Source organism: Camelus ferus, chromosome 7 (assembly GCF_009834535.1).
Source record: "Camelus ferus isolate YT-003-E chromosome 7, BCGSAC_Cfer_1.0, whole genome shotgun sequence".
Taxonomy (NCBI): Eukaryota; Metazoa; Chordata; class Mammalia; order Artiodactyla; family Camelidae; genus Camelus; species Camelus ferus.
In genome coordinates this window covers 48438098-48453591 of record NC_045702.1, presented here as the reverse complement: position 1 = coordinate 48453591, position 15494 = coordinate 48438098, and the positions used below count along the sequence as shown (strand labels likewise).

General features: G+C 35.7%; 1 protein-coding gene across 1 annotated transcript in view; it reads left to right on the top strand.

Moving 5' to 3' along the window:
• ITGB8 (integrin subunit beta 8) overlaps window positions 1-15494 on the top strand; it is an 80688-nt gene that overhangs the window by 18485 nt on the left and 46709 nt on the right. The window contains 1 exon segment of the mRNA XM_006181975.3: window positions 13422-13507. Coding sequence (XP_006182037.1) covers window positions 13422-13507 — 86 coding nt within the window.

Below are 15494 nucleotides of genomic sequence, written 5' to 3'. Positions count from 1 at the left end.
TCTCCTTCCAAGTAGAAGATGCACTTTTTTGGGATGCCTTGGGGTACCCTTGACCCCAGATGTAGCTGACTATCTTGAGAAATACATTACCTGAAGATTATACCTGAAGGTGGTACAAACCAACAGTGCTTTGGAAGTAAAAGAGTTTAGTAAAGATTTTCTAAACTACCTAACATCATCTCCTCCCTGGAGGAATTTGTTTCTTGCTAAATATATTTACATATGTGTAATATGTAAATTATACACACTGTTGCATAATGTACAACTAACTAAATAAACAAATAAAACACAAATAACTAAATAGCATACATACAAATAACAATAATTCAATGCAGAATGTAAGGATAGCAATGCAAATTCTATAAGAATTTGAAGAGAGATCAGCTACACCTGAAAAGAGCAGGAAAGAACTGATGGCAGAGATGTGAAAGTGAGATGTGTCAAAACTGCATGCTGAAGGACTGGAAGGACTGAAATAGGGCAATGCCCAGGATGATGCTGCAGGCAGAGAGAGGAGGCATACATATTGACCATGACATAGGATATTAGGGGAAAAGTGAGAGAGTGAGCTAGATAAAGGTGGGTTTGTTTGAACTTTACTATCCAGGTGGTGGGAAATCATCGAGGGCTTTTTATTTGACTGTTTAATACAGTAGGCAATAATATATACAGTCAACCCTCAGTAACCAGGGGTTTCACATCCCTGGATTCAACCAACCGCACACTGAAAATATTTGGGGAAAAAAATTCCATTAAGCTCCAAAAACAAAACTTTTATTTGCCACACACTGGCAATCATTTCCATAATATTTCCATTGTATTTACAAATATTTGCATGGCCTTAACATTGTATTAAGTGTCATAAGTAATTTACAGATGATTTAAAGTATGTGGGAGGATGGGTGTAGGCCATATGGAAATACTGTGCCATTTTATATAAGGGACTTGAGCATCCTTGGATTTTGGTATGTGGGGGTCCTGGTACCAATCCTCTACAGTACTGAGGAACAAATGTACAATGAATTTCAGTGGGAGATGCCCAAAGAAAAAGACTGTGAAAAAGTTGTTACAATAAAGCAAATGATAAATAATGAGGGTCTAAACTAGGGTGAAATCCACTAAGGGAGAAATGAATGCTAAAGATCCTGAGGTAAAAGCAGAAAGTCCTGGTCACTCACAGATTGTTGAGATGATGGTAGAGGGAGGAGACAAGGTTGACCACAAAGATTTGAAGCAGAATAACTAGGAAAATAATGTAATTAACAGAAATAGGTCAGCCAAGTCAGGAAGAGCACCTGGTTGATGGGAAGATGATTTTTATTTGATATTTGCAGCTTTTGAAGTTCCAGTAGGAATCTATGTGGGATGTCCAGAAGATTGTTGAAAATTCAAGACAGAAATTTGGGTGAGAGTTTGGAACTGCAGGTACTAATCTGTGGTCATGTGCAAGCAGGTGAGACAAAGTCATGTTAGTTCATGAAGCCATCAAGGTGCAGAGTTTAGAATCCTTAGAGAAAATGAAGGGCACTTGAGAGTTTTAAGACTACTTGAAGGTACTGATGTAAACAGGGGTAAGTGAGGTCTTTGTGAACTCAAGGTAGCTAGTGGTGACAAGGCTGTGCGTGGCAAGGGGAAGGTGCAGGTTCTGGGGCATGCTCTTGATTCTATGGAAGGAAGAGAATAGGTCTGAGAAAGCCTGACTTAGTTCTGGTATGAAGGGGCTCACTCTATTCCTTTGTCTGAGCCCAAAAGTAAAATGAGCTTTGTAAAAGACGTTGAAGTATTTAGAATCATCTTTGGCTTGAAGATAGAAGAGATCTTACTATGGAGAATGGGATATTATTAAAGTGTACTTCGAACTATATCAGTATTAGTGCTAATAATAGTACTAATTACTAAGATACTTAATCTTACATTTGGTATTATTACCTACTCCTTTCAATTTTTCATGCTGCTGAAGTCTTGCAAAAACTTCCAAGCAGAATATAAAAAATAATATTTGAATTAGAAAAAAAATTTAGCTTCCCACAGCTGAATCCATTTGAAGGGGTGTTAAAATATCTTACCCCTTGATCTGAATAGAAGTTATATAAACCAGGTAAATATAGTATAGGGATAAATGACTTCAGTTGACCACAAATTGATCTGTAAGTCAAAAGATTTATATAATGTGCCACTGGTATACTTTTTAAAAAACACATGAAGCAATTTAATGTTTTTGTATATGCTCTCAAGAAAGGACTGTATTTCTCCACTATGCTCTGACTGTCCTTTATCTAACAAATAATACTCAGCATCTAAGTTAATTTACAATGCTAATTTGAAATAAACTTTATTGATAAAATTTATATCAATAAATTGACCTTACTGTTAAAAATTTACATCATTTAAAGTATCAATTGATGGATTTTTGACAAATGTATAGACCTGTGATATTAACACTACAGACAACATATAAACACTTCCATCCCAGCAAAAGTTTGCTTGTTAAAACATAAAATAATGTTAAAACATAAACAATGCATAATTCTGCATTACAGGCAAGTGATGGGTAACTGATATATCTAACATACAGGGTTTTGGATGATCTTTTAAAATATATCTTTCACATTTTAAATTGTATCTTAGAATGTCCCAATAAACTGACAGAATCATACATGCTATAAAGCAAAAGTTCCCTACCAATCATGTCATTTTAAATCATGCTCTACTTTTTAAAGTGTTTTTATAGCTCAGTGGATAAAATACAGCACACAGAGAGAGGCATTTTCCCGACCTCATCAGCAAGAAGGCAAAACCTCAGCAAAGTTAAATTATGAAGCCAAGGTCAGAGAATAGGCAGTTAGGAAAAGAACATGTTGCCTGCTACCCTGTTCCAGTTTTGGCTTCCAGGGTAGAACTGGAAATTCACAAATGGAAACTGCAACTGCAAACACCATTTCAAGTGCTCTTGCCTAATTAGCATACAGCCCAGAACTGTCCCTTGGCAAGAGGTTGGGGAAACACAGTTGTAAAAGGAGAAGCTCTCCCCCATGATGAAAAAATGCCAACTAATCTGATTCAGACATTTGGTAAGACATTCAGCCTGGAGCTTTGGTGTTAAAATTAAAATCTTCCTTATATATAGAAATAAATGAAGTTTGCAAAGGGCACTGAAGTCCTTAGGAAAGTCTTTGGCACTGAGGATAGAAAATAATCCTATTGGGGAGAATCTAGCATCCTGATCATCTCTGGGGTGGGACTGATGATAGGAAAAGTAATGGCATACTACTAATATGAAAGAATTATTTTCAGCTTCATGGAAATTATTATTGAGTCATCACTTAAGAACTAATAATAGTATTAATTAGCAAAGGTTTTAAACCATACTTTGGAATAACTATCCTTATGTTATTCTCTATTCCATAAAGGACAATGTTTAAGAGAAAAGGCTCTGTAAAAAAAAAAAAAGCTTAGAACTGGTTTCAAACTTGGTCTCCGTACTTACTAGCTTACATGACTTTGAGATGAAACTTTGCCTAAGTTTTAGTTGGTTCCTCATCTTTAAAATGGGCATAGTAGTGCTTTCCTCACAGGACTTTCACAAAGTTTCAATGAGATAACACATGCACAGTGCTTGGTACAGTGTCCAAAACAGAAAAATCACTTGATAAATATTTGATTTTTTCCCTAATTTTATCGTATTGTATATATAAATTTTGAAGTGGCAGAGTCAGCTATAAGTGGTCTTTGAAATGTAATTACAGGAAAACCAAATACTGAATGAACTAAAATTCACTTTGAGTTTTATTTTCTTACTTAGAATAAAATTCTTTACAATATAGGGTGTTTCTTTGCTGCTCTAATCAAGAGCACACCTGCAACGTGACTTCAGGTTTAAAAGATAAAATGAAAAAAAAATGTATTCCTACTATCCTGGGGCATTTTTTTTTACCTTCTTATCTATGGCATTTGAGGTTTTGACATGAATAGCACTGTGATTTTTTTTTTAGGTGGAAGAAAGGAAAGCCATACCTGCCAAGAGTTGGAGAGGAAAATAGGAAGAGCCCCTGGAACTCTAGTGTGTTAGATTAAAAATATTATTTAGAGTAACAGGGGGAAACCGGTGAATATTTTGGCTTTTATAAAAAGGGAGTGTGCCTCATAAACAGGACAGTTGGAATGTATGGAAAAGTTCCAGTTAAAACAAGACAGAAAGCACATGACTAATATTGCTTTTCCAAGTTAGACAAATGCAGCTTTAACCAGAATTTGCCTCAGAGGGGCCTCTGGAGCCCTCCTCGAATCTTGAGATTTTGATCCTTTTTCAAGTTCCAAGTCTGAAGTAGGAAGGCTATATACTAAGAGATGCTGTTTGTTTGCCACTCACCTTTCTTTCTAAGTTTCCCTCACATTGTCACAAATTCCCACCAGGTGACTGAATGTCAGAGACAAACTGATATGCTCAGGTAAAGGAGCAAATGCAAAACTGAATTTGAGCCTCATCAGGAATTTTTCTTGTTTTATGTTGAATAGCCTGCTTGGCCCACCAAAAGCAACTTCACTGTTTAGGAAATAATATGAACTACAAAGTCATTTTTAAATGCAAATGACAAATAATCATTATACTCTCATCCCCTTCCCATTTCAAAGAAGATATAATTTAAAAACAATCAAGTTTCCACCAGATTTCTGCATTTTACCTACAGGTCTTCCTTAATGTGAAGAAATTCCTTCATCAATAATAACTCATGGCATTTTATTTCTCCTTTCACATTTCCTGTTACCTCAGCATGGATTGCCTTTTATTGTTTTGTTTTATTTTGTGTTCTACATACCAAGCTACTGTGCATTTAGGCCTCAGGATTTATCCAGTTTATACCTGTTTCACCAGTATAATTAATAGTGCCCCCTTTCAAGTTAAAAAGTGGTCTGGTATAGAGCATAAATTTTACAACCACCCAAAGTAGCCTGCAATCAGAACTCTTTCAAAGCAAAGTTGATTAAAATGTATATAAATGAGTCACAACAAACATTTCTGATATGACCCCTTCAGACCAGCCTTCTTGAGGTGACCCATTTCAACACAAATGGGTATTATCAGTGGCTTTTCAACGGTTCTTCTTATAAATTCCACCATGTACTAGAGTTTTGATTTATGCCATCACAGCCCACTTTCAATATTGACTCATGTTGGGATTGCCCAAAACAGGGCAGGGCAGACTAATGGAATGTGCAGCATTGCCCTAACATTTCTTAACCTGCCCAGCATGGAAAGTGGCTTTATTTTCCCCTTTTGTGCTCCAGAAATCTTTATGCTAGCATAAAACCCTGTAGTACTCACATGAATTGTTTGCTATGTAACAAGGGAGTTTGAAACTTGTCCTTGAAACAAGGATTATATATAATAAAAGCCTAATAAACCTGGTTAATGAGAAGAAAATATATTAGTGCTATTTCATAATACTCGCATTATAAGAAAGTTCCGCTCAGTAAGAAGTTATTCAGCCTAAACAAGGAAAATAATCTGTTTGTTGAATTGGAATTTAATTTAGATCTGAGCAATAAAAAAAAAAGTGAATTTGGTGTTTTTGCATCTGCTAACAGTAGCATTCAAAAGCGCTATTTCAATTCAGTATCATTCCATAATATATTCAGAGCTCTTTAGAAAGAATTAACCTTCCTTTAAAATAAATCAGCAGAATTGTACAATATCAGAAGACCAAATGTGAGGAAAAGAAATCCGTCAATATAAGTAGGTTTGGTTTTTTCATTTGGAAATATCAAGATGAATTTATCTAGATACGAATAATTAAGTAAACATATTATATTGTCTTTTGAAATAAATAGGTTTTGAAAATGAAGGTTATTTAAACATACAAATAATCAGGAGCTATAAAGACCTCAGAAATTAAACTGACAAATCAAACTCAACTTAGAATATCAATTATTCATCACACAGTTACTGAGTGTGTACCAGGTGCTAGGCTCAGATACTGAAGACAGAAAGATGGTATGTGTAAGCACCTGTTTTCTAGGAACTAATAGTCTAGTAGTCTTATTTTTCCAAGGAAAAGCAAAACATGAAAAAAACAGTCTCTTTGGGGTGGATGGTCTGTTTCATATAAGGAAATGTTATGCTTATCATTTATAAAAAAGCATTTAAATTAATCATGCTCAAGTTTTACTCATTGATTTTTTTAATTTTTTCATCGATATATAGTTAATATACAATATTATAAGTTGCAGGTGTACAACATAGTGATTCACAAGTTTTAAAGGTTATACTCTATTTATAGTTATTGTAAAATATTGGCTATTTTCCCTGTGTTGTACAATATGTCTTCATAGCTCATTGATTTTATACATAATAGTTTGTACCTCTTAATCCCCTACCCGTAACCTTCCCCTACTTCCCTCTCCCTACTGGTAACCACTAGTTTTTTCTTTATATCTGTGAGTCTGTTTCCTTATTATATTCACTAGTTTGTTTTATTTTTTAGATTCTACATATAAGTTAGATCATACAGTATATGTCTTTCTCTATCTGACTTATTTTACTTAGCATAATACCCCCCAAATCCATCCACGTTGTTGCAAATGGCAAAATTTCATCCTTTTTTATGGCTGAGTAACAGTCCAATTCCATACACCCCTCCCACCCCACCCCCACAACACCATGTCTTTATCCATTCATCTGTTGATGGGCACTCCGGTTGCTTCCATATCTTGGCAATTGTAAATAATGCTGCAATGAACATCTCTTATTAATTTATCTTTCAAAACTCAGGTGAAAAATGATCTGAGGTATTGTGTTCATCTGCTAGTAAGAAGGCCCTTAACAGTGGCGTAAGTAAGATTGGGTTGAATTTTCCTCTTAAGTCAGAAACAGTTCAGAAAAACAACCCAGAAAGAGGGCAGCAACTCCACAGTAAAGAGCGGCCTAGGCCTCTTCACTTTTGCCATCCTTACTATAGGTTTCCGTGATAAAGGTTACCTCAAGTCTGAAGATCATTGCTGCTATTCAAGAAATTATGTTCATCTTCCAGGCAGAAAGAAGCAGGACAAGCATAAGGCAAAAAGGGGCCTAGCAGCTGAATCAGCCCTCTTTTTCAGAAACTCTGACAGCAGCCATGTTTATCAACTTCTGCCTCCCCAGCCTAGTCATCAGAACTAGTCATATGACCACACAAGAGAAGCTGGACTATGTGGTGTTCCAGTCCTTCTCAATGCTATCTTTAGCAAACCTAGGATACTGTTAGTAAAGTAAAGGCAGGCAAATAGTAATCTCTGCCTGCTACTTTAATTATTTATCACTCTCTGGGGTACATCATGTAGTAGATATTGCTGGTGCCACACCCAGAATCCTTTTATGGGCTGGCACACCATCCCCAGATGCTCTGAATTCTGGCTGTTAATGGCTCATGTTAATGGCTGAAGCAGCCACCTTCTCAGAAGAACTGACTTTCACCAAAGTGAGCCATATGGCTCAGAGATACCTAGGACTTTAACCCATCCTGCCCCTACCCTACCCGCTCCAGGCTGCAGATATATAAAAGCCAGAACACCCTGGCCTCAAGGTGGGATAACTTTGTGGTGTCAATTTGCTCTGATTTCTGGGTGGGATCAGGCTGAGACCTGACTTGGACTGCACCAACATTTTTGCTTAGTGCCTTGCCCTGTCCTGACTTTCTTACCTTACTTCCCTTCTCATAAATTATTTGTCAAGAATTTATATGTCTGGTTCTTCCTCTGGAGACCTAAGACAATTATTTTTTCTTAGAATTCCCCCACTCTTTTTCCTGACCAACTATTTAAGAATTGAACATCATCATACTGTCACTCTTTCCTCCAAATACACCTTTAGACTATCAGATCTAATCACTGGAACCGCTAACAGGGGATACAAGAAAGAAAGGAAGCCAAGCTGTTTTTCACTAAACATAAATACAGGTATATGTTTCTTCAGGTGTAAGTAGAGGCAAAATTATTTAGACAAAATGGTTTTCTCCATAAAGATACTTATTTTCATTTACATGGGCTGAATGCTTATTTGCCACAAGTCTGAAAGAAATTAAGCAGTATGTTAGAGGTAGAGCAGAGAAATTTGCCAGCCTAGGCTGAGTGTTGCTGCTGGAGAGTAGTATTTTCTGAATTATAGTTTAGTAACAAACTACAAACATTAAAGTGAATTTTTCAACTAATTCTAGGTAAGCACAGTTGAAATATGTATTTGTTGCATAAAAATTATTTTATTAGATGAAGTTTTGCCACAGATGTGTTATTATAATTACTTTAATTATGTTTGCTTCTTTTTCTATTTCAAAAGTAAAATTATGTTTCATGTATTCTGCATACTAATTAAAAGAGCAAATGAAGAACACTAATAAATGAAGAATTCAGTTTTGTATTATATATATGAACTCCAAGGAAAAAACTAGGTGAAAAAGAAGAATACCAACAGTTGTGTTATTTCCTTGCTCTCCCTATTTTGAGATACTGCCTCAAACACTAACTTCCTTGGAATACATTTCTAAGCTCTTTCCAGCTCAAATCCATCTTTTCTAAAGAGCTTTCACCCTTTCTCCCTTGCTCCTTTACTTAATCCTTAATAAAATTTAACTGTAACTTTGGTTCTGTTTCCTGTGCCTGATTTTCAAAGAAGTAGCCCTAAAACACCTCCTCCTCCTTCCCTATATTTTTAGGGGCCTTTAGGAAAAAGTTTCTCAATCAAAATTTGGAATAACTAGATAACTGCCAGTGATTAGAGCACTAATCTATTTCTTTGTTTTAATTTTTATATCAAATGATAGCATACATTTCTGTGTACAAGAGAGCTTTCAATAATCAAGTAATGTATTTTGAAGATATCTGTAACATTTATATGACTATGATATACATCTAGAATAAGAAAATCCTGAGGTTATACTCCAAACTTAGCTCAACTTGCCTGGTTTTGACTGTTATCAAAGTAGAATATGTATCCATTATAAAAGTGTTTACTTTGTTGCTTTTTTAAAAGGAAGCAGTTTTATATAATTATATAAGTTTAATTTAATTTGTATAGTAAATGCAATTAGGAAGAGGATACTGTCTGGGAAAAAATGCATTTCTGCATTTTTCACAAATCATTCTGTCTAGGAGTAACAGGAGAATCTAAAATGATTGATTCCAAATACCAAAGGCTATAATCTTTAGCAGTTCTCATTGTTCATTCTTCCAGATAACTATAGACAGCCTTTAAATTTTGTTGAAATTTTGTGGTGCAGACTTTAGATCAGAAAAACACTAGAAATGTTTCCTAAAACTTTCACTTGATCTGATCACTCGACTTAAAGATCCCAATCTAAACATTGAAACTTCTACTGTCTTCTTTAGGGGTTTTTTTGGTTCATTTTTTCCCTCCTTTCACTTCTATAGATTAAACATTCTAAAAATGATATTAATAAACACATCACTTAAAACAAAGAATATGTATCATGAGTATGTAGTTTTCTGACTTTTGTGTGCTCTCTCCTGTTGATGGTTGATATACTTCATAACAGACAGCTGTAGAGGTCATTTCACATGTATCATAAACATTTAATTCTGGAAAATAATTCAAAAATTATTCAGATTAAGTCAATGTTTACTTTGTAAAATGTGAACAAAATGAAGGTGTTCTAAGAGATTTTCATAAATTCAATTGTAGCGATGCCAAATTGTATTTGTAATAGATTGGACTGATGTGTGTATATTTGACTAAATTGGCTTTGAGAATCATTTTTAATTAAATAAAATAAATGCAGTATCTTTTAACTTAATGGTTATTTTCATGCATTAGCAAAATTTTTAAAACTTTATGAAACAAGGGACTTTAATGTTTTAAAGACAGTCAATTACATTTACATCTAATGCCTTCCTTTTTTTAAGGTGGAACTAAATATATACACATATGTATGTATACATATATACATCTTTGTATATACAGACACGTAACTTATTATAATATTAATTATAATAACATTACAATAGTCCCATTACTGAGTGCCAAATATTCCCTTAAGCACTATTTTTAGCATGCTAATACTTGCTCATTTTATCTCACATCAGTATTTTGATATAGGTATAGGTAGTCCTGTGTTACAGTCGAAGAAACGGAGCCTCAGGGAATTTAGGTAACTAGCCTAAGGGCACATAGCTGCTAAGTAGCAGTGCTGTGGAAATTTGGAATTTTGTTCCCAGTAACTACTTGCTACCTCATCATGTCTGTAACCTCCAGGTGTAACATAGTGAGAAAAAGTTAATACTTTTAAACTCATGCTCACAGATCAAGGAATAGAATTATTCAGCATGTACACACTTACTAAGAATAGGATATTAAATCATTTACTGATTTCTGTCATGGCGGCACACTTTTTAATGACATGGGGTTTGTGATGTACTTAGGACTAAAACAAATGGGCACAAAAGAGAGTTCTGAGGATATGTGGTTTAAAATATTATCATTCTGCTTCCATTGGTTTAAGAATTTAATTAGGATCCATAAAAAACTATCCATAATAAAAACAGTGCTAGAACATAAAGAACAAGGTAGTTAATGCCACATTACTAGACAAATAGCTGGACAATTAGCTACTGCTAACACAGAGAGGGAAGAAGAACCACTCAGACATACTCTCTAATGAGGTGTCAGTACTCAAGGCTGCGAGGAAACCACCTTCCTGTGCTGCTGCATTAGGGATGGGTATGGACTGAGTAGACCTGGAGGCCAGTGAGATACATATGCACACACACAGATTCCTAACCCTTAGAATCTAATAAGCCACATAGTAACAACCATTCAGTATAAAGAATTCCTATAAATGGTATGATATTTTCATGTTGGGTATTTACTTACTTGCATATTTATAAATTGAAAAGAAAATCCTTAAAATTCTGCTAACCAAAGTGTATCTAGCTTGTCTTCTGTAAGATCTAACCATGACACTCTCCAGCAGTAACATTTGACCCTATTCCCACAGAGTTCAGTTTATAGCCTTCCTCCAGTTCTGCAGAACCATAAAGCCCACCTCCTCTATATCCATTTACGGGATCATTTTTCCTGTAGTTAAGTAGACTCAGAAATGTCAGCCTTGGAACCTGGGAAATATTGATAGAACCAAAGTCTCTATCTCTCTTGGTCATCATCCTTCTGTGTCTCAAGTTTGAGAACAGAGGTTGGCACTAGAACTTTCTAAAGAAAACAATCGGAAAGAAAATTCAAAGAAAACAGTATTTTGCTTGTAAATTCATTATTCACTACATGATAGAAGTCAGAGCCTGATTTGAACTTGAATCTGGGTTAACTTAAGACACAGTCAGACTCATTAAAAATAAAGACCAGAGTCATAGAATCTGCAGCTTTTCTTCCAGGAGACTGCAATCATAAACTGCCAAAGCAAAAGTCCTACCCATTCAATGAAAGGCTTGGTCAAGTCTGATCTGAAATAAACTTAATTCCATGTTCCAGTTGGATCTAGCTTAAGAGTTGGTAAAGGTCAAGTTATGTCTGCAAATGTGCTTGATTTCTAGACCTAAATTGGTTTTCTTTATGGGAATAAAACTAAAAAGGTCACTCCCTCTTCTGAATACTTTAGGAATAAGCAGGTTTTTACAGTTTTTCAGGCTAAACCAGATGGAAGGTTTTTAGGTTACGGAATCTTCATAGTTGGTGACCACACTAATAGTAAAGGGAGCCCAAACATTAGTTATTTTTAGTCCTTAGAATTCTAGGCCAGTAAAGAAAATTCTAGGCCAGTATATCTAGATCAGGGGAGAAGTTCTGGATAATGTATTTTAAAAGTTGATATAAAGCCAAGGACAAAAGGCACAAGGGGATACAGAGAGGAGATAATAAAACAACAAGGTATTAGGGAAGAATGCTTTTAGCTTAACTCTTTGGTGTCTGGGGAAATACAAGGAAGAGTGCTCACTACTACCCAGGGTTAGCATCTCTCTGCTATGTCCACTCCCCTATAGTTCCTCTCTGTCTTCACTGCCAGCACCTATCCCATGTCACTTCCAGGTCAGAACTGTTTTAACCCTGTCTTCTAGAATATTGAGGCAAACTGAAAGAGAAGAAAAAGAGAAACCAATTAGATAGAGACAGTGAGAGATTTTGTGGGCTCTATCTCCTTTCAGACTACCATGTCCATGGGTGACTGGGCACATACACAGTATTCTTTCAGGACTATTACATTTTTTAAGAGATAAAGACAAATAGGAAGAAACAAAATGAGATGGCAAAGAGACACACTAGATATCACTGCCTCCTGGAAGCCACTCTTAAGCATGCCCTCTTCCCCAAACGACCTCTGCCCTTCCCTCTAAACAGAGTGAAAAGCTCTTCCCATAGTGCACTGGTGGTATCTCTCTTGTTGTGCTTATCACACTGTATTTTATTGTCTGTTTATATAGTTTTCACCTCACCTGGACTGTGAACTACTTACAGCCAGGATGTCTACATTATTTGCTGCATGCCTGTGAATGAGCTGGATAGAATGCTGTGTTTTCCAGTGTCCTTGGGACATTTCATAGGAAAGTATGGAATATGGGAAACATGTAATTGTTTCACTAAAACCTCATAATAAAATAATTTATGTCTCTTTATTATATTTTATGTGTTTAAATCTATAATGATAAGCCTCTTTTTCATGATGTAAGTAGTCGGTGGCTAGAAGGATAAAGGTAAATAGTTTTGAGGTACAACTACGTTATTGAAATGTCAAGCCAAGTAGGGGTATCTTTGGAAAAGTGAATTGGTCATGACCTTAAAGTGATCCAGTCAGAGAAATCAAATTAACTAAAACAACTCATTCATTTTAACCACTTTACTTCTAAAATACCAAATCACGTCATTTTATTTGTTTCTGATATGCTTCAAACCAAAATAATCAATATAATGCAGTCAGAATTACAAGGTTAATTACTCTGTATTAATTAATTATTCCATATGTCCATCAAGATTGTTTCTCAGAAAGTGCATTCACTGATGCCACATGTTGGAGTTGACATCTCTGTATGATTATTTTTACAGGAAAAACTCTAGATCTAAAAACACCTCATTGGTTCAGATAATATGAAATACAGTGAAACTTCAGCACACTACAAAAATTTGGAGGGTCCTCTACCATTTTAGGAAAATTCAAACCAAACACCCAAACCTAACTAACATCACATTTTTATCACCCTCCTTTTCCCTAATCTTGTAACATCAAATAGTAACTACCCAGGAGATGTGGTATCTATTAATTGCAGTGATCAGGTTAATTCTTCTCAAAGAAATTATATATTTTTGATATCATGTACTTGAAACTACTGGGCAGCTTATTTTAGTTTTCAAAATACATTTTGGTCTAGAATTGTACATACATCCCAATATGAGAGTATACCGTAATGCCTCATTTTATCCTCCATTACAGAAGACAATAGATGTGCATCTTCGAATGCAGTGTCCTGCACCAAGTGCCTTGCGCTGGGTCCGGAATGTGGATGGTGTGCTCAAGAGGTGTGCCTTTTTCTTTCTCTCTTTCCTTTCTTGTTCTTTTCTTTTCCCCTCACAGTTGACCAGAATTCTTTCTAGCATGATTTCACTACCCTAATATTCTGTGCCTTGAAGATGCATCAGGAAAAAGAAAGATACTGCTGAGCATCAGGAAAATTTTATTTGGTTTTATGCTTGGAAGCAGAGTATCTGGCTGAATATAAAATAAAGTATAACCTTTTTATTAGGAAAATTATGGTAATTTTGAAATGAAGTGCAAACCATTTTATGTTTTCCATCTGTTCTATAGAGAGAACTGGCAAACACGGATAGTAATTTTTGATAGGTCAGTAGGCTTTGTGTGAAATTCTTGCTGCAGCTTGGGGCATTAAGTTATATATCGAAGTTGGATCATCATTTTGTACTTGTTTGTTAAAGAAAAGCAAGCTAATTTATTGGTCCATTTCATTTGTTTTTATTTGAAATACTTGGAGATAAGTGATTTACTCCATTTCATAACACTGTACATCAATTCACTGGTTACTTATGGAAAATGGGAGGCTTTTCTTCTGACATGTGACCCTGCAATATGATGCACATTTAAATTCTTTGGAATGGAGAAAAATTCAGAAAATGTTTATTCTTCAAAACTAGTGTTTTAATATTCTAATAAGAGTAACATATCTCAATAACAAAACTTTTTAGTTAAACAATACATTCCTTCTTTTTTGGCTCTAAAGTTGTTTTGAGCTTTTTCTTTTGTTCATAGTCTTCAACCAGAACTACCTTATATAATAAGTTTCAATGAGGAAGCCATCTGCTAATTTGGGGTTTCTTTCATGAGATTTCCTAAGTAATTTTACAATTATTTATGTAGTTCCTTGGAATTGGAACAAATAGATGTTTAATGGCCTTTTGCTTGACATGGAAAGAAATCTTTAGCTTTTGTATCTTCTGATTTAGCTGAAAAGCTGCACCTACCATCATCTTTCCAACCTCTCCTGTTACTTCTTGCCCTTAGGCTTCCCCTAGGAGGAAAAAGAAATCTGAAAAACAATAAAGGATGGTGGACATTACTTTCTTCTATGCAGCAAGTCAGTAAAGAGTCAGGGGAGAGGTTCAGGGAGAGTAGCCATATCTGAAAGTTAGTGTCTCTCCTATTGACAGCCTGAAGGCTTCCTGGATATACTCTGGGCTTTACCAGTCAGAAAATCAGATGCCACTCAGAGCTAGGCAGGGCTTCACAAAAACCCATGGATCCAGGCAATGTCATAGAGAGGACAATTCCAGAGTTTCTGGGACGAATTTCATCGCTTCTTCATCACTTCTTGGCCAAATGACCAGGCAGAACTCACTCTATTCTCTGAACTTCCTTTTCTTCATCTATATAACCTTGAGTTTTGAGTTTACATCCAGGTTTTTCCTCTGTCAGGAATGTTTCATGGCTTGATATTTCCTGACTCTCACCCAGTACTCCATTTTAGATTTTTAACATCACTGAGGAAGACTGTTAGAGTTGTGAAATTTTGTGCCGACTTGATCTCAGTTGCTGAGTAGTTTAGTGAGTATAGTTCAGAAGAATTTTCAAAAGGTAGTTCAGAAACCCAGTTGTCAGCTAAATGTAACATGCCAGCCATATACAACGTCAGATTCCAGAGAGCACCCATCTCTATCTTACAAGTCTGCTGGCATGAAAAGTGTGAAGTCACAGTTATGGCGGGTAGCAATGTCAGTCCTGCCACAGAGGAGGGATTCTGAGTATTCAGAAGAATGGGTGGTCAAACAGAAGGATGTAAGCCAACAGGGAAGGTGGAGTGGTTGCCAGAGGTGTCCATTGGTCCAGTCCTCAGAAGGGGATCTCAGAAAACATCAAGAAATGATTTGGCTGTTCAGGTCCCCCCAAAATTTTTCTGTGTAGTGCAGGGTGGTCTGCTTTGTGTGTTGAAAAAGCAGGCTGTGAAATGAAAGCATCTTGGATTCAAATTCCAGTTCCATTGGTTTCTAACTACAT